At 35.8% G+C, this 20,670-nt stretch overlaps 1 protein-coding gene across 2 annotated transcripts in view; it reads right to left on the bottom strand.

The window, feature by feature from the left end:
* The window catches only part of CTNNA2 (catenin alpha 2), a 917,008-nt gene that overhangs the window by 30,052 nt on the left and 866,286 nt on the right, over nt 1-20,670 (bottom strand). For both annotated transcript variants that reach the window (XM_027768558.1, XM_027768559.1), the window contains exon 11: nt 16,567-16,701. In XM_027768558.1, coding sequence (XP_027624359.1) covers nt 16,567-16,701 — 135 coding nt within the window. The remainder of the gene's footprint in view (nt 1-16,566; nt 16,702-20,670) is intronic.

Raw genomic sequence — 20,670 nt, 5'->3', positions numbered from 1 at the left:
CTTCTTGGAAGTTAAAGAAGTACTTTCTTTTTTCCAAAACTGGAAAAAAAATATTAACATAATGAGTCAATTTTGTTGTCTTGTAGAGATTCTGGAATTTTGGCATGCAAATGAATCACCTGCTGTATGTTAGAGTGTGGGGTGCACTTGTTAATTATAGATTCCCCAAACCTACTCAGTTTTTTTTTTTTTTTTTGAGAGGTTTTTGCTACAGGGTGTGAGAGCTCATCAGAAAGACAGAGAGACAGAAAGCGAAAAATCATCTCCCGGGGGGATGGTAATGCTCTAATCCCTTTTCCTCCATTCTCCTCTCGGGATCTTAGGCACGTACGCACACATGCCTGGGTGTGAGTTTAAGCAACCAGGTCCAGGATTCAAACCAGTCTACTACATGGGAGTCTAAGGACATAGCCATTATACCAGCTGCTGGTACCCCTATCAGTTCTGATACAAGAAGTTTGTAGTGTGACCCGGGGTTCTGCATTTTAACTACCATATCTTTACCACCCCCCTTGCTGAATCTGGCATCTAAATATACCCTGATTATTTTGAGAGATACTCATTAAAGTCAGCATATATTATTATCTCTGATGATAATGAATATAGTATCCCCAACTGGACTGGTGATAAATATATTCATGTTGGAAAATTCACTTTACAAGCTAAGTAATATATAGTGATTGCATGTATAAGTTAAAGTAAATTTAAAAAAAAATAAAGTCAGCATGTATCAAAATCTTTGATACCCAGCCTCAAGCTACCTTTAGAACTTCATCATTTACTTTTCTTCATCTTTCGACCCCTTATTGACCCAAGTGCAGTCATCCTAGTATACATACTAACTGCTTCTCTTCTGGGGTATTCTTCTCTTTCTTTTTATACATAGAAAACTCCAAATCAGGTATTCATAAAGGCTAAAAAAAATAACCTTTTTTTATGAAGCTTCCACTCCTTCCCCTTCTCTACAAAAAGGCTCATGTGACTTTTATATACTCCTAATATAGTGATTATTATAGTCTATTATAGTGATTGTATTTGTTTTCCAATCTGTTTATCCATAGTATATGGAATAATGGTTATCAGATGTTATATACTTAAACATTTGTTGAATTATAGATCTAACTGAGCCTTTACTTATTATTTTTTAAAACTTGCTATAGGGCATGTGTGCTTGCCAGGGAGACAGAGAAAGCACTTCTCACTTCCCCAGGGAGAGACGGCTACACCATAGTCCCTTCTTCATTCCCCTTTCAGAATTTTGGGCACGTACGCACAGGCACCTGGTGTACTTTTCAAGCCAATGGGTTGGGACCTAAACTGCTGAGTCGGCCATGTGGGATCCAGGGCTTTAACCACCACGCTGCAACTGGCTTTGATATCCTACTTCTAAAACTATTGGGTCATCAGAAAAGTCATGATGTGGGGCCAGCAGGTAGTATGGTGGTTAAGGGCGCTGGACTCCCACATGACTGACTGTCGAGTCCTAGATCTGGTAGCTTGCTTTCTCATTCTCCCTCTCTCTGTCTCTCTCTGGTCAAATTAAAATAAATAAAAATAAATAAAAAAGAAATAAATAAAAATAAATAAAAAAGAATCTCCTTTAAAAAAAAGTAATGATGCATTTTTTGCATTATATGTCATGACTTTTTTGATGACCCTGTACCTCCAGAGACACCTAGGATGAGAATGGGTGTATAGTTGTCATCCTTATCATTATTCTCTTGAGATAAGCATAATCCTAATTTCTCCTGCTTCCTTAAGTAATCTACAATATGGTTTTTATTTTAAAAAATATTTTTGAGAAATGATTTCTGAAAGTATTTCGTGCTTTGTAAAATTGCCTTTGATCACACTACTTCATTGTTCCCTTATAGACACATTTTGCCTTTGAAAGCAAATTCCTGCGATGTTAAATTTTTGAAGTTAATTTTTATGTCACAACAGGAAATTAAGATACATTTTACTAGATGATCAAAAACCAAGTACTTATATATTTACTAAGTCCTGAGAATCTGGGAGAGGGGTGTTAGAGTACTTCTACTAATGGAATTCTAGTCTTTAAGAAAGGCCAAAGTAACAACTTAGAAAGGACTTGGATGGAAAAAGGGAAAGAAGCTCTAAAACAGTTCCCCCTAAGTGATGCAAAATATACACTATAAATCATCTGTGAATCTAAAGCAACACAGTAGTTATCGAACATAAGTGCTCTTTTTCATCAATGTGGGTAAATCATGCCCAAATCGATAACATCTTTCCAAGAGTGCTGGGGAAAGAGACTCATAATCATTGAAGTTTTACTTAGTGGGTAAGCCTTATCAATAATGACTGTTAAGGGGAAAATATCTGACAGGATTCTTGCTCAGTACCAGAGAAGTGTTATTTGCTTTGGAAAATTATCCTAGTTACAGGGATTCTCATTAGTTTCTGGACATTTCAACATCATTATTTAATAATCCTATATCTGTCAATAATAATCCCTTTTTCGCCTTAATCGGAATATTAGAATATCTCAGAACCAGAGTCTTCTTCCTTCCTTCATCTCTTCCTTTTCCACATTTCTCTTCCATAACTGTAGCTGTGAGAGATTACATGACTTTGCACATAATAATGGCTGCCTGATTTTATCTCCATATATAGTAACTACAATTCATTCACTTGCAGCCATCTCAACTCTTTGAAACAGGTATCTCTTATACTGAAAGTTGACATAGGTTTAAGGAGTAAAGGGTTCAGAGAAAGTATGGAAATGAACTATTATAAGCAATGACATTGAATCTGGATACATATCACATCTAAACACAAGATAGCCCCAGTTCCATTTACAGTTCTGGAGTCTGGCAGACCTGGAATACATCCCTGTTCTTCCCTCATAAACACTAGTCTAAACCACTCTTCAAACTCAGTTATAATAAGGCAGCTCAGCCCACTTAGACTAAGAGATATTTCTTAGTTCTTCGAGCACTTACGGGCTTCACTTCTAAGTTGACACTTGGTGTGTGTATATAGACTATCCAAAGAGATTGTACATTCCTCAGTTTCGGGAGTGAGGCCTTTTATATCTGCAACACATAGTTCAGGACTCACACATGTCCTGCTCAACAACCCTTTCTAAAATCACATGAGAATACCTAAAATATTGCACAAGTAATTTCGAATTTTGGAGACCCAGTGAAACTAGGTCTATCTACTACCTAGTAGATAAGAATTTTTAAAATCACAAATAATCAGAATAACATAAATATATGTAGATAAGAAAAAATTAGTCTTCGAAATCAGTACATTGCTACCTATCAATATTTCTCCTCTTCTTCAGTTGTCAATTCATACATATCTAAGTAGTTGATATTTAGCAGGTTAATCAAATGATATTGTCCATTTAAAAGAACATAGCAAACTCACATATATCATTAAACAAATAATGCTACCTCAGATAGAGGGTACATTTTAAAACTAATTTGGACTGAAGTTTTCTTATGTAATTCAAGAAAAATTTTTATATGCAATATAAAACTTAAGTTTCATCAAGTATTTATTTTCCTATAATCATTTCTTCAAAAATATAAAACTATGAACTGTTAGAGCAGAGATTCACCAGAATATATCTTTTAGATCATCTACCATCATTTTACGAATGAGAAAAACTGAAACCCAAAAGAGCAAGGTAATTTACCCTGAGTCAAAAACAGATAGGACCCATAGCAAGAGGACCAGTGTCCAGACGCTCAAAAGATCTCAGTAATTTACTCTAGTCAATGACAGATGGGATTAGCATACTAGTGTTCAGACCCCAAATTAATGCAGCTTTTGTATGTATTTTTAAATTATAGTTTTAATACATATAAAATGATTTTTAAAATAAACACTGAACACACTATAAATGAAACATGCACATGAAGATAAACAAGTGCATGCACAATGCATTCCATGAAAGACTCTCTGAATTTGCACAAGCGCACAACACAACCGTTCTTAACTCACGAAGTTTAAAGATGATTGTGTTCCAAGAGTTTGTAAAATATGAGCATTTCTTACCTGGCAGCTGTATGAGAGGTTGATAAAAGACATGAAAAACTTGAGCTATGATTAGACATTAGATTTTTCTGGTACCAAATGTTTGCATCTACCTGGGTTTCAGAGGTCTAGTGATTTTATGGAAGGTAGTCAAAGACATGAGAGGAATATTCAACACATCAACTTCCACATCATCACACACATTGTGTTATTAGGTTACTACAGGTGGTTATTGCCCAAATCTTCGTATTGGCCAGTTAAGGCCCCATTTTTCCTATCACGCCTAAAATTTCTACTACTGCATTCACTTGTTAGTTAGAAAGGTTAGGGGAAAAAAAACTTCAGAAGCTTCACCCCATCGCCAACCCTAGGGTACTGAAGAGTATCAGCTCCAGGGCTTTTGAGTATAAAAACGCATAATGTTGGTGGGAGTGTGGGGGCAGAATCTGTGCATAACCAAGAAGTTGTAGAGAAAGAAAAGACTACTTCTCTTAAACTGCCCTCAATTCTCCAACACAAATGTTCATACCAGGCTAGTTAACTATGAATATATACTTTGGGGAAAAAAATAAAAAGAGGATGATTTCTTTACATATTTTGTAATACCCATAAGCCATACCAGAATGCTTGTATCTCACACCATGAAAAGTAACAGAGCCTCAGATTCTGATGGTCAAACCTTTTAAAAACATGCCCTCTGATGCTTCAATAGCCCCTCAAGAGTTAAGCATTTCCGTGAACTCCCTTTGCCCTTTTACACAAAAGCTTACAATGTGACAGTTATAATAGGTACCCAGGAGAGCACAAGGAAAGAAGCAGAGAACAATTCTCCCTGCAGTGGATCTTTTCTTTCTAAATAATAAGGCATATGAAAGAATTAATCAAAAACAGAAACACAAATGAAACAAAGAACAGCAGCAATTCCTACATCTTACTACCAAGAGAACCTACAAAACATCATTAGTGTTATGATAGACAACAAGAAAGGGAGTAAAATTTGGTTGTGACACCTTAAAAAATGGCCACATCCTTGAAAGTGCAGGAACAACAATTTTAAAAAAAATGACATTTTAATGATTATATTAGAAAGTTTTCAAGTGTTTACACCAAAACCAAGTTTGTTGATAATTCTCATGTGTGAGTTTCTTTGCCTTTTTACCACTTTGATTTTACAAGAGTCCACTGACTCTGGGCAAACATCAATAAAGAATATTCTGTGACCTTGGCATTTTCCAAATAAGGAAGAATATATCTATCATCCTGACCAGTCTGTCCTACTGAAGCTCATGAAAGAACAATCAAATGGATTCATTCCACATATGCAATGACTTTCAGTCTCAATGGAAAGAAAGACTGAGAAACAAAGGAATGAAAATACCATTTTCTCTTTTTAAGTTATGATCACAATTGAAGAATATATGTGTACTGTGGAATTTCTGAACCATGCAAAGAATAAATATGTCCTTTGCTCAAAGTTGTTAATACTAAGTAAAGAGGACTTATTACATGGACACACTTTCACTTCCCTGAAACCCAGCCCACCCTGCCTTCAGAATTAATGGTTACAGTGAAAGACATTAGATTAGAAAGCAAAGTTACTCACCATGGAGGAATCACTGCTGCCACTCCCGATCGGAGCTCCCTCAGCACAGGTTGGGAGGTGGGTAGAAAGTTGACTAGCCCTGCCCCCATCTATGACATCACAATCTACCTCATAAAAGGTAGTGAAAGTGCTCTGAACTCCTGTCTGATTTCCGAGAGATACAGAAAAGAGAGAGTGAGAGAGAGAGCAAGAGAAAAAAAAAAAAGTACCCTATTTGGGAAGGGATTAGGGAGTGGAAGAGGGAATGGGTATTTGGGAGAAAGAGGTATGTGAAGGAATTTGGTGCTGAAAGAGATATGTGTGGGCCTTCTTGACATTAAGCAGCCCAGCCATTTGGATTTCTCATTGACTTTTGACCAGATAAAGGGACCATTTGGGAGAAGGATGAAGAAGCACCTTATGTTGTCAGGCATTATGGGGCACAATTGTAGTGGGATTCAAGGGGAAAAAAAATCTCCAAATAAAGGTGTTGAAGATCACCAGGACAAAAAGCAAGGGCCACAGCTCTTAAAGCCTGGAACAGTTCGAGGTTCCAAGATGCCTTTCTTGGAGGTTCCATCGCCCTGCTGTGTGACCTTCATCAAGCCCTTGTCCTCTGTGCATCGGGCCAGTACTAGAAGGGATTGAAGGGATACTTACCTTTTCATTGGGATCACTGAAGAACTAATGCATTCATTATCGCTAGGGCTGCACCACATTTTACTCTTCCCTTTTGCACTCAAGGGTAGGTAGTATGAGAAGTATATTTTAAAAGATAAGCCAATAATCAATGCCTATTTTGATTCTTAGAATCCTCTATTAACATTTTCTAAATATAAAATATTACTAACAAACAAGTGTTTCGGAGCCTACTGAATACAATATACATCTAAAAGGATTAGTTAGAGCCTATCTTCAAAACTGTGGAAAAACAAATAAGATTTACATAATCAGCAAAGAACCTGTACTTCTACTCTCAGAGGTCAACTTTGTATGACTCACTGATCCTCACTGATCACATGTTAGAAGCAATTGCACTACAGTTGTAACTTTAAGATCTTAATCCAATGCTTAGGGGAAATCAGACAAGAATATTGTCTAGAACAGTGGGTGACACTGAAGAGCAGGCAGGTCTTGAAACCATCTGCATGGAAGCCAGACCTTCATCTGCCTAGTGAAATATATAAAAGTGAAACCATTTCTTTCCATAGGAAATATTTTAGTAAAAGTAAAAATTCAAAACAATAGCTTTCAATTCATGGCATCATAAATGGGTAAAAACCCAAAGCCTATTTCCATATGCAGAGAAACAAAATTCCTGCTTTGGAATTTTTTTTATGTTGGAAGCCAATATAGTTCTATTTCTAATCTTGTCATTCTTAGCTTACTAAATACAGGAGTGTACTACAATAACCACAATTTAAAATTAAACAAAATTGGCAGATTAAGGAACAGTTTGAAATACAGAAGCTACTAAATTCAAACTGATTATGGATTTGGCAACATCATTGCCATCTTTAGCTTCAAAATAAATGTTCGAGACATTTAAAGAACATCTTTAAAGAATTAAAGACAATAAGGATGAAAAAATAACTGGTATGTAAGAAAAAAGGGTATTTTTCTCATATTTGACTCTGTTCTTTATTGGAAAAAGCAATGATACTCTGCATATGTTTCTTTAGTATTCCTTATGCTATTTCTATTTTCTACAATTCTAAGTCAAAATTCAAATTCTATATCTAACAGCTTTTATTGCATGAGATTTCACAACTAATGGTCCTATAAATTTTCATGTTATCCCAATTTTTACACACTGGCTCATTGACTAGTTGGCTTATCCTTGCTTTTTTATGATTTATAACAATCCCATTTGGTTTTATAAGTTAGATATCTCTCAATTTTCATATTGTAGGGAATGTGTTAGTCATTTATCAATTTAAAAATGATGATTATGTATTAGAAAATTACTGGGATCTTCAACCTCTCATAAAATATCTGAAGGTCATTAAGATTAATGATGCAATTATCCTTTCTTTTAATAAACATCTTGAGATTTCACTAACCAACAAAGGAGGCACCTTTCTCCAGAAATTAAGATATGAGAATAAAAATGGGGTTAAACATTTTTCACATATTAAAATAAGTAAACTGAACTTTGGTTATAATCATTGGTATTTCTTAGTCATTACCTATTGTCTGCTTGGAAATGGAGTATGACTTCAGGAACCCAATGCAAAACTAGGCTGCATCAAAAGGATGCAAAGTGGTGAACTGTGCTGACTTTTGGATGAATTTAGTATGATTGATTGTGATAATGCCTTTAGTTATGATATTAGTTAAAACATCAAAACTTTCTTTGACACAGGATGCAATGCCAGCATTGGATAATTTCCAACTCTTTTTAGGACCTAGCCTCCAGACAATGTTCATGAACCAAGTCAAACTACAAGTGTGGATCTGTTGCAAACTTCCCATGCTGTCCCATGCATGAATGAGTAGCCCTTTAAGACAAGATATGAAGTGATTACAAGATTTCAGTATTCAAGAGGCCTCATTATTATATTCTGACCAGAGAGATTCAGGGCTGGTTTCAAGTTTTGTTTGGGGTTACAAAAAAAAGTTCTTTTTGTTTATTTGTTGGTTTAACTTCTTAGTATAAAAGACTGAGAAAACTCAGGTAGAATAATTTGTACATTCCCCAAGGAATAATCAACAGATTATTTACAAAGTAATTCCTTATGGAAGACATGGTCAGACAATCGTTATGCAACTGGATTAAAATGTTATTATTGAAGATAAAGCCTCAGTAAGAGAGACTGATCAATGTTGACAGCAGCAGATTTAAATTGGTGGTGCCTCGATAAAGAGATCATATTTTAAATGTGTTTTATGGTAGTATCTCACATGCAGAAACTTGAGCTGAAAAAAAGTACATGGTTCTTAGAAGATGCTGCTGACTGGAATGTCTCCAGGATATCCTCTCTTGGTTGCAAAATAGGTTTGCCAAAGAAAATGAATAAAAGAGGTCAAGAGACAGGTTGTGCAGATTTGACAGAACATCTACCAGAGTTCCAGTCAAGTTCATTATCAGCAAGGCATCTGTACAGATGAAAGTATTCAGAGAAAAGCAATAAAAGAGATAGTCCTGATGATGAAAGAGAAGATTAAAAGTCTAAATTAAGAAAGCTTGCCTTCAAGAAAATAGGATTAGGATGAAGGATTTGAAATATATTTATTGCCCAGAAAGAAAATGACTGTTCAAGATAGAGTAAGACAATGTGTTCTGAAGCTGTACAAGAAATCTGAACTAAAAAAACTCCACATTGCCCATCCAGAAGCCTTTCCTATTTCTAAGATACATGGCCATAACAGGGCACATATTTCTCCTCTAAGGGCTGTGATCAAAGCCATATTTTATAAATCATTTAAATTGGGCTGGAAAAAGCACTTGAGAAAATAATCTGTAGGAACAGAATGTGGACGACAGTAAGTTAAACACACTTTTATTTCTAGAATGTAGTAAACTAGGAAAACAATAAATACACAGAGATAGCTATTAACAGATACCCTGCTCATCTAGCTGAGAATTCTAAACATGTCAGTGAACTGAGAAACTAAATGGAAAAAAATAAACATAGAACACAGTCTAATAAAAACACAAGGGACAGCAAAAATTTATCCTTTTCATGGAAATTATTTGGTATTTGTGATAAGGAGACTTTAAATTCCTGACTCAACTAATATTTATCACTGTGCCTTTTACATAGTAGGGATATATAGAAATGTTGAATTCAACAAATCACAAAATATCTTTATGTGAACAACAAATAAATCCAATTCCTTAAAGCTCTGATTTTAGTTTGTCACTGGAAATTAAAAATACCTTGTGGAAACTGATTTTTTTTTTAATCAATATTTTGTAAGATCTAATAATGAGCAAAATTCTTACTTGGTTTTGCTGTGGAGTCTTTTGGTTTTCCTTATTTTTGGCCAGCTGAGATAGTGGAAAAGATGCATCACATCGACAATGAAGATAATGTTTAGTATATGGTTTATTATCCATTGTCTCAGTTTTGCCTATTTATATTAATTTACATCAACTGGTTCACATTTTAACTCTTTTAGTAGCTTTTTTCCAGTAGTTCTTGGGACAAGTTCATAATAGATTTAGATAACCAATTTTAAACAATCAGTTTCTTGACTAGAGTTGACAAATTTCAGGATATATAGAAAAATCAAGAACCGAGATGTGAATTTATAGATACTATTTTTAAATAAAGGCTATTTTCTCTGCACTTTAGCTTCCTATATTTGGTTCACTTGAGGGAATGGGGATATCTGTGTTTGCTCTTTTATATCCAAAACCACTTCAAACTTAGAACGTGATGGTTCTTACGACATTGCTCTTAATGTCAATTAAAGCATTGCTTAAAATAATATTTCAAAGTTATTTAAAATAAAGAACATCTCCAGAGTAAAATTAATTACCACATGTGGAAGAGTATTCAAAACTAAAATAGTCTTATGTAAAATACTTATACAAATTTGCCTGTGTCTCACAGATATTCCAAGGTACACACAGTTATCTCCCTTCATCTTGAAACCTCCTGTGTGTCTCATTTCCAAACATTCACAATGTATTACTATTAATTGGCTGCCAAATTATCCTCAGAATATAAACTAAAACCCAAGACATTAATTGATAATAAAGTGTCAATTATTTGCCTTCCTTCTTTTAATTATAGGCTCTCAAAACTTGGAAAATGTCTACGACCTAAATGAATGAAGTTTCATTGGCTGAATAACAAGGTTTAGCACTGAGAGTACTGGGGCAAAGAACCTCTTCTCAAACCACCAACCCCTTCTACTCCCACAAGCAATAAGGCCCTCAAACTAAAACAGAAACGCAATCAAATCAATCCACTGAGTCGATCCATGTGAAGTTAATCCATCTCTCCAGTTAAGGTAAGAAGAGTTATTTGCTTGGTTTTTATCCTAGCTTTAACACAATGGTCTGTTTCCTCAGTTAAAATGAGAACTTAGAATGTAGTGTTTTCTATGAGTAAAATAAGTAAGCTAGACAATTGGTTTCACTCAATGAGGGAATGACTAGGGTATCTTTTCAATAACTAGAACCAATCACATTGATATGTTTTGGGTCACCGTCATTGAATATGTAACTGAAGAGTCACTTCTTTCAGAGGAGCAGTATACCATCCTCCCTTGCAGAGGACTATTTAAATTTGGACAGACAGTATATATAGGTATGATTCTATAGACAGCTTTCTAGGATACCCGAGGCGATTTTTACTTCTATCATTAAAATTCTTGTTAATTTCCTATTTTGTCCAAAAATAACTGCCTTAAATTGGTTAAATGTCACTTTTATAACCCCGAGAGAATTAATTTTTACTGAGAAACCACTTAAGGGTTATTTCCCTCTAAGGGCTTGCGTGATTTGAGTTGTGCAAAAATCAATGACCAAGCTTACTGGTGTGAACGTAACTAAGGAAGACCTAATGTAAGAGTAAGAATTTAAGTTTTTCTATCATAACATTGGGGAGTTAGTTTTTTGGGAGAAAGGTTGAATTAGGTAATCCATCTCACTAGCAAAGAGTGTGAACAGCTACTGCTATTCTGTAGATGATCAGTACCTATTTCATTTTCTTTGTGTTACAGAGTATCCACACTAACATTCAATCGATTCATAATCTTAAGTTTTGTTTTGTTTTAATTTTACTCTCCTTAGTTCAGAGTATTCAAACTCTCCTTAGATCAGAAAAGATCTTTTAAGCTTAAATACTTAATGATCTACCTTCTGGAAGGTCTGAATAAAATTATTTTGAACCGCTATGAGGTCCTGAAACACACTCTCTTTTGTTCACATGGAGCACAGAAATGTATCCCATATCCAAATTGAAAGAGCTAGCAATTTAGATCCCCCCCCACACACACACACTCCTGCTACTACTATCCATCAATGGAGATAATCAAGGATTAACTATAGACAGACATATACTTCCAAAAAAGGGATTGTTTGATGTGTATATAATTCTACACATCTGTAATGCTTGTTTTAATGAGTTTTGTCTCATTACAAAATATTGGCACTTTTTAAGAGAGGTAATATAAAATTGTCCAAATAAAATGTAATCCTCATCTGAACAAACCACATGTGTGTGTGTTGCACTATAAAAATATGTTCCACGTTTACTTTTCCCTAAACTGTGCTGGATTAGATGGGTCACAGTGATCAAGCATTGCTCAGTAATTCATTTTGTTATATTTATATAGTTTTAAAGGAGAGGGAGGGAGAGAAGGAAATAGTTCTAGTTATTTTTTGTTTTGACAAGGTCACACCATGTTGCAATCCTACTGCTGATCCTCTTGGTTATCTTAAAACCATAGGTGCATACCACCTTGTGTGTGGGCTGTTTAAGTTAGGATGGGAGCTGAGCCCAGGCTTCCCACACAGCCCCAGCGAGGGTGCAGAAGCACACTCCCACTTGCATCACCATAGTGCCTTTTCAGTTCTTGACTGTGGCTTACTGAACAAATGTCAAATAAAATGTGCTTGTTGCTTGTTTGTACATGTGTGTCTTTGACTATATTCCAGTTCAGGTAGGGTTACTTTGAATATTATCAATTTCCAGTACTTTTAGGAATGTTTTTCATCTATCACCATGAATATTCCTGTTGATATTAATTAGTCCAAGTGTTTTGATTATGTGAAACATACCCAATAAGAATGACTGTGACTGATCCTTTATTCTCCAACTTCCTCCTTACCAATTCTGATCCCACCAGTTTCACAAATTTTACTTGCTCACCTTGTCAAAATTCTCTTCAAAATCCAATTGAAAGGGATTTGGAATTGGAAAAGAAAGATTTAAATAACAAAGAACAGACATGCCTATTAAGGAAAGTTTTACAGACTCGAAGGAAAAGATCAGAACTCCCTTCAGTCAGCCTGAGGACTTAAACTGCTAGCATCCCTCACCTCCACACTGCTCATGTATTTTGTTAGTAGGAGAAAAGACGTTTTTATATAATGAAATCTATTAAAATTTGCACAGTTTGCGTGTGGAGTCAGATATAATTTGCCCCTGAGTTTCTCCCTCTCTGACCTGAACATCAAAGTCCTGCTCACAGCAAGGTTATTGTTCTTGAGTTCTGTCTGGCGTCATAATTAAAATGGGGCTCCTGTTGTATTTGAACTTTTTTTTTTTTAAGAGATTTTGCCTTAGGGCACAGGCACTCACTGGAGAGAGAATCAGAGACAGTGAGAGGGAAAGTGAGAAATCACCTGCTGGGAGGAGGCCATGCCAGAATCCCTTTCTCCACTATTCTCCTCCCAGGATCTTGGGCATGCACACATACATGCCTGGCATGATTTTCAAGCCACCGGGTCTAGGATTCAAACCACGGTCAGCTATGTGGGAGTCCAGCGATGTAGCTGCTATGCCATCTGCTGGCCCCTGTGTTTGAATTTTAAAAAAATGTAGGTAGATTTTATCAGTTTTATCTGAATGTTTAATGTTCATTATGCATAATTATAACATCCTACATTAGTTTTTCCAATCTCATTCAGAATAAATACATGAAGAACAAATCTTTGGGTAACTAAAGATAATCAAAGGTCATGGCATGATTTTTACTTCTTCAAATCTATTTAACTTTTAAATGTGCCCATGAAATCCTCTGAAACCTAGTGAGTGATTGGTTAAACAAACAAACAGAAAACTTTAAGTATACAAGTCATTCCCATATCATGGCACTGGAACTTCTTTGTATCAAAAATAGTACTTCCATACTTTTAAAAAAATCTGGCTAAGCTTTTCTCTCATGATATAATACTGCTACGTTTAATGGACATGACCTACACTAAACTAATTTATGATAAGCTGTGGCTAAGTTGCTCTCTCCTCTATCTTTTCTTCTTTTTCCATGTCTCTTCCTTCTCACCTTCCCTTTTTACTTTTTCTTAATCCTTTCAACATTCCTTTTTCCAGAAAGTCTTTAAACTTAGGATTTTAAATAAATAAACACTAAGCAAACACATAAAGCTAATTTATAGACGAACTGGCTGTTTAATCTTGTGAAACTCTTGTTTCCTCTACTTTCAGTTTAACATTTCTATCATCCCATTAGTTTAATTATTTTTTTTTCTTTCCCATTACTCCTTTTGGTAACCAGGTTGAGCTGAATTGGCTCACAAATACATTTTCTACTTAGAGATTTAAATGAATGGCACCTTTAGGCTGTAAAGGAAGGTTTAAGCCAATGACTTAAAACAATTGATTGCCAGTCAGAAAACTAATGGTGCTTTTTAGACAGCAGTTGTGTGAGAGAGCATGTACACACACACACACACACACACACATCCTGTACTTCTGTCTGTCCCAATCATAGCTCACAGCCTTTCTACCCATTCTCTTCTGTGAAGTTTTCCTTTCTCCCATTCACAAACCCAAAGCAGACATAAAACATGAGGCCTTTCCCATTTTATACACATAGAATCACATAAAAACATAAACACGCTGACATGGTAAATAATTGTGCATTTTGTTTAACATACATACACCATGCCAGCAGAAAAACATGGCTCTTGGTTATGACATCCAAATCATTTTTCTTGGCAAAATGGAGATAATCCATCAAATCCCTTCTGTTTTGGCAGAGACTTTGACTTTGAATAAATATAACTTTCCTTGGGGCTTTCATATATTTTAGAGAAGAAGCCACATATATAAATATATAGGAAGAAAAGAAAGAAGGCTCAAGTATTTATTTCTTCTGATTGCACGTTAAACTACAATGGCTTCTTCCAGAAAATATAGCAACTCTGTCACACCAGACAATAAAAAAAATTGGGTCCAAAGCATGAGTGTAACTTTCTTGGCAAAATCATTGAAAGTTTGTGTGTATGGGGTCTCACGTTCTTGACTCTTTTAGGTCTCGGAAGGCAGTCATTAGTGGCTATTTTGCACAATAAGCATATTAACTTTTTTCTCCATTGGCCATCAGTGAAGGAAAATGAAGAGTAAGATGGAAGCAGAAGTGGCAAAGACAGCAGACTACAGATGCAGGTGTGGCACCAAACAGCAATCAAGCTTGGAAAAAATCATGAGGAGGCCAAGAGCAGGCCCCAAACTGAGCAATGTATAGCAAATATTTATAATGCATTTGACTCCGAATTATTATAAAGTTGTATAACATTCCTCTAAAAGAAGCCTTCTCCCATGCAAGGGTTTATGAACTTTGCCAATAAGACTCAAAGAAGGAAACAGGCTTCTTGATGGTGTTCTCAGTCTCAAACACCTCCGCAAATGCCAACAGTGCAAGTGATAAAAGCCAGTGATGGTTGGAACTACATCTAGATGAGGAAAAGACAATGGGAATGAAGCTTGGGAGGCAGTGACGAACAATGAGGACTGAGAGGATGATGAAAAGCAGCTCTGCCAGTAAAATACCGCCCAGATGAGATTGTGGAGTCTGAGATCCACAAAGATGCTTTGTGCATCCATGTAAATAATAAGATTTGGAAAGTCACAAATGAAAGCACACAAGGCAAGCTGAACAAAAAAGCACTCAAGTTTCACAGGTGCTGTATACAGATGGACATGAAAGCTGAGTGGTATGGGAAACTATACCATCAAGGCCGAAGATAAGATAGGAAGCAAAGGAGATGCAATGTCTTGATCAATTTTTGGAGAGATAACCTTGACAGTTACCAGCTTGGCAGAAAGGACACATTGCAAGACAGACTGCTCTAGGTTGTTGAAGAATGTCAAAGCAGGATCATTTTGGAAATGTAAAGAGGTGACTGTGCTTTGGGAAGAGGCACAAAATAGCCAACATATTGGGATCTAGGTAGGATGGGCTTTTTAGATGGTGTTTCCATGCAAGCCAGATCAGTTCTTTTCCCAGTTATGCTTTCTGCAAGCAAAATGACACAGAAATGGACATATTTGGGTTTAAGAATGATTTCCACATTTTTTTTTTCACCAAATGGTCAAATCATTGATTTTTCAAAATTGGCTTCAGGAACAATTGTGTTTCATGAGCAATTTGATTATCACCAAGCATTGAAGATGTTATGTTCCTGGTGATTTCCACACATAAATGGCAACAGCATGGTTGACTGGGAAAAGAATGAAAGGTGACAAAAACCACACTTCTGGACTTGCCGGTCATTTACAAAAATTGGTACCCTGTGTAGGGAGAAAGGGACTGAGTGAGGAGAAGGAGCCAAGGTGAAGAACCTCAACACATATATTTGAAAATCTTGCCAAGAAATCGTGATTCTTCTAAACATTCATTGACTTTTTCATTTCTATGCATTTGATGAAAATGGACTAGATAATTAGTCATATTTTCATGAGAAGAAAAACACTGGAGTGATTGAGGAAAGAATATCTAATTGTTAGTGTTTGAGAACTACGTTAGTTTTTGGCAACAGCACATCAACCTGTATTAAATTCAAACATCTGGCTTTCCAGGGTTACTGGTAACCTAGTATGCATTGGAACCTGATGAATGAAATCCTATTGTTTTCATCGTCTCTAACATGTGAACAGCAGTCCACACATAGAGAGGCTGGCTCCTGAACAGAGAATGAAAATTACTAGGACTAACAAAGGCAAGTACACTCACAAAGAGTAAATATACAAAAGCCCCAAATAATTATAATAGTCACAGCTTGGCAATGAGTTTCCAGACTATGAAATTAGTTTTCTTGTGAAGAATGGAGATTTTACAAGGCTAGTATAAACACGGGGTAATTGGAAAATCAAATTGCTCTTTGTGAGTTATTGTAAGGTCTGGAATAATGGTGATAACATTTATTTTTAAAAAAAGCCTCCCTATGAATCACTGCAGTTTGGGGTTTTTAGCAGTACTGTTGCCAAGAATGCTTGCCTTGGAAGTATAACAGTGGGACCTTAACATTGTGAAGCCCAATCCCAGCTTACCCCTGACACAATGAGCTCTCCTCCCAGATTCTGAACTTCAGCCTTCACCTTGCTGCAGATATTAAGCTGATGGCAATACAAGGCAATTCGTTGAAGGTAGGCTAATAAATCCTGCTTACATGCTGAATCAGGACACTATAAAACATTTAAAAAAGTGATCTCAATTAGTAAGTACTCTTCAGTTTCTAACACACGCTATATAAAAGCTGCAGGAAGAAAAGGTTTCAGTGTCATATATCTTAATTACATTCATTTAACCTAACTTTTTCATGGTGCACTTAGAATAGCCACAACCACTAGTTTCAAGCAGTTAGTGCTACCTTGATAACATTTTATAAAAAGAATACCAAAAATGTTCCAGAAAGTCTTATTGGGACTTCTGTACATGTTTGAGTCTTTTGGCCAATTTTTTTCTTAATTCTTAAGAAAATTAGTCTACAGTTTTCTACAACTTTCACTATGTGAAATGCTATGTTTTTTAGAGGCTTTTGCTATAGGGTGCGTGTCCTCGCCAGAAAGACAGAGAGACAGAAAGCGAGAAATCACCCCCTGGGGGGATAACCACGCCACAATCCCTTCCCCTCCAGTCTTCTCTCGGGATCTTGGGAATGTACGCACACATGCCCGGCGTGAGTTTTAAGCCACCGGGTCCGGTACGCGAACCGCGGTCGACTACGTGGGAGTTCAGTGACATAGCCATTACACTAACTGCTGGTCCTGAAATGCTATTTTAATACAGAGGAACAGAGCAATGAATGTTAGAAGTCAATCATTCTGTATGGCTACCTTTCTGCTATAGCTTAAAGGAAGAGTTTCAGCTTAATAAGTTGGAAAAATATCTGCTTCCTTTGGATTTCTAAGAAATGCACCATTCCCCAACAGAAGTCTACCACTCTCTTGGGATTTTCAAATTTATCAACATTTTAGCAATGTAATAAACTTCCTTTCAATGAGAGACTTCAGTCATTCATGCTCACCGTAAGGTTTGATAGAATAAATTCGAAGCCATTTGGAAAAAAAAAAAAAAAAAAAAGTACAAGGAAAACATCAGAGCTCTTCAATGGATACACCAGAGTTTGAATTCTCACTGTGACTGAAGTGGGTATATGTCCACACAGAGCTTAGCTTTCCGTGACACTTCCAGAGATACTGATAGGACTCCCTTAAACATTTCTAAGGTTTCCATGCCAAGGGCCACTTAGAAATTGAAATACACTTCTATTGCTATTAGAGGTTCAGCTTGAGCTGCCTCCAGGCCACTTAATTGTTCTGGCTCTACTTTGCACTTATAAATGACATATGATTACTAGGTTCTTAATGAAATACTGGAAGAAATAAGTACCTACACCACAACGGAAGTACCTCTTTTAGAATATGAGTATGAGAGAAAGACTGAGTTAAGTTTCCTTTAAGTTTAGGAAAGAAAATTCTTTCATCAATAATGAGAAGCTGGTAGTCTGACATAATGATTTATTTAATAAACAATAGAGGGGTCTCTCTTATACATAAAAATTGTACTTTTTTCCCCACTAAACTGCATTTATCAAGAAAGAATTCCATTGAGACTGTTTATAGCTTACTACAAGTACTTAATGCTGTAATATTTATCTTACTCCAGAGACCCATATACTGAAAGGAATTAACTCTAAAATGATATCTCCCCAGAGGGCTGACAAGGCTTTGGATATAAATACGTTGCAGCAAATTAAACTGAGAGTTCTATCTCAATGGAACAGTAATTAAAAATGCAACAGTCCGTAAAAAGTTTATATTGTGTGCATATCTCAAATCTTCATAAAAATATTTTCAGGCAAAATAAGAGCAATCAATATACTCTTCAGTAATTTTCATTCTATTTTTATACTGAAAGTTAAAACACACAAAAAAGGGTATAATAGACAAAAATAATTCTTACTTCATTGAAATAGGTGCAAAATTTGAGAAAGAAATGTCTTATTCAGGAAACACATTAACAAAAATTGCAAGTTATTTCACAGCTAATGATAGTAAGAATGAAAGACACAAAGAAAGGGCTAGGTTTTAAACTTCCTTTGTTTATTTTAAAAGTCATGATTAAATAGCATTTATTAATAAATACTCTTGCCATTTAATCTTAAAATACAGGATCCTGGGATTTTTATGTATGTGTTGCTCTCCACATATCAAAAATGTTTGATTTATAAAAATGTAAAACCAAAAAACAAAATCATAACAAAAACTCTTGAACTTGAGGAGCCTAAGCATATAGATAAATACTCTTCAGTCATTGATATTCAAAGTATAATGAGTAAAAAAGTTATCAAAGCCCACCCATTTCAACTCCCCCCAACATTGCAAGAAAGAATGTTGCATTTTTTTTCCACTTGGTGGGTTTTTGTTTGTTTGTTTGTTTTTTGTACAAGAGGTCTTCAGAAAGTTTGTGAAAAATGCATATTACTAAAAAACTCCATGAATTTTAAAAGTTTTTGTACCCAAAAGTCATACTTCACTACCAGTTTTCCTTGAATATTTTGAAGTCCTTTTATGCATATTTCAATCAGATTCATTGCACTTTTTACATGAGATTAACTGAAGTATATACGGAACTCTATAGGAAGAAACTCAACTTTGGCTGTGAAATCTGGCAGCTTATATTGATCTGAAATTAGGAATAGCCAATTTGGTCCTTAACTCCCATAAATTCAAAAAAGTTTTCAAGTTCTGGTAATATTCAGTAAGTTATCTCAGCTAACATGTATTTCTCAGAAATTCAGTGGTAAGCAAAATACAGTCCCAAAGATTAGCAATCACATATGCAAATACAATTTACATATGAGAATCTGCTGGCTCTCAGTTTAAAGGCAATCCTAATAGTTCAGTCATCTGAGTTATTTAAACAATAAGTAAATTTAGTATTGACTTGAAGGATCCTAGGGCCTGAGATGTGAAGGCAATAAGTGTTCAATTGAGCGACCCCTCTATTCAGGAATAAAGACGGAAAAGTACAATAAGGAACACTAGACTCAAAAATTATAGGAGACAAGGGCCTTCTGTGGAGAACGAAGCAATCCTATATCTTTCAGTATCTCCAGAAAGCATCACTGTATTATAGTCTGGTAATTAAATGTATGTTCATTACACTGTTCATATAGTATATGTAATATTTTTTAAACAATTATTTGAAGAATTATTTTATTTAACTTTATTTATTATTGTTTTCCAGTTTGATCGGAGAAAGAGAGTGAAAATGAGAAAGCAATCCACCAGGTCCAGGACTTGAACCGTGGTCAGCCAAGTGGGAGTCCAACACTTCTAACCTGCCAACCACGCCACCTATTGGCCCTAGTATATGTATATATTTCTAACCCAGAAACTTATTCTATACTTTAAGATACATTCCATTTGTGATGGTTCCAACTGCAAACCACTGTTGCTTAAAGGGATAAACATCAGTTATCTGGAAAAGTCTATTGCCTAAAGTACCCTTATAGGAAATGGAACGTTATTGCAACAAGACATTTAGAGCATAATTTGAAGAGTTCCAATTCAGGGACCAGCAGTTAGTGTAATGGTTATGTTGCTGGACTCCCATGTAGTCGACCATGTTTCAAGTACCAAACCCAGTGGCTTAAACTCACACCGGGCACGTGTGCATGTGTGTGTCCAAGATCCCGAGAGGAGAATGGCGGAGGAGGGCTTGCGTGCGGCATGGCCTTCCCCCCTGGGGGGTGATTTCTCACTTTCTCGCTTTCTGTCTCTCTCTGTCTCTCCTTGTCTTTCTGGCAAGCGCACGCACTCTATAGCAAAAAAAAACTCTCAAAAAGAAGAGTTCCAATTCAAGCCAAGTTAAATGAAAAGTGTGGAAATAAACTCAAACATTCAAGGTGAGATGAGAATGATTTTACTGTGTGTCCTAGCTTGGTCAGAAAGTATAAGAGATACTCTAGAATTTCATTTATCTCTGATTGATGCCTTTAAGCCCAGGTTAAAATAAAGGGGAACCCTCAAAAATTTTTTTTTTTTAAGCCACCGGGTCCGGAACACGAACCGCGGTCGACTACGTGGGAGTCCAGCGACATAGCCATTACGCTAACTGCTGGTTCCCAACCCTCAAAATTTTGAATC

Source organism: Tupaia chinensis, unplaced genomic scaffold, assembly GCF_000334495.1.
Source record: "Tupaia chinensis unplaced genomic scaffold, TupChi_1.0 Scaffold146837_1, whole genome shotgun sequence".
Taxonomy (NCBI): domain Eukaryota; kingdom Metazoa; phylum Chordata; class Mammalia; order Scandentia; family Tupaiidae; genus Tupaia; species Tupaia belangeri.
The sequence above is the reverse complement of the archived record's forward strand: the minus strand, read 5'-3'. Positions and strand labels throughout refer to the sequence as shown.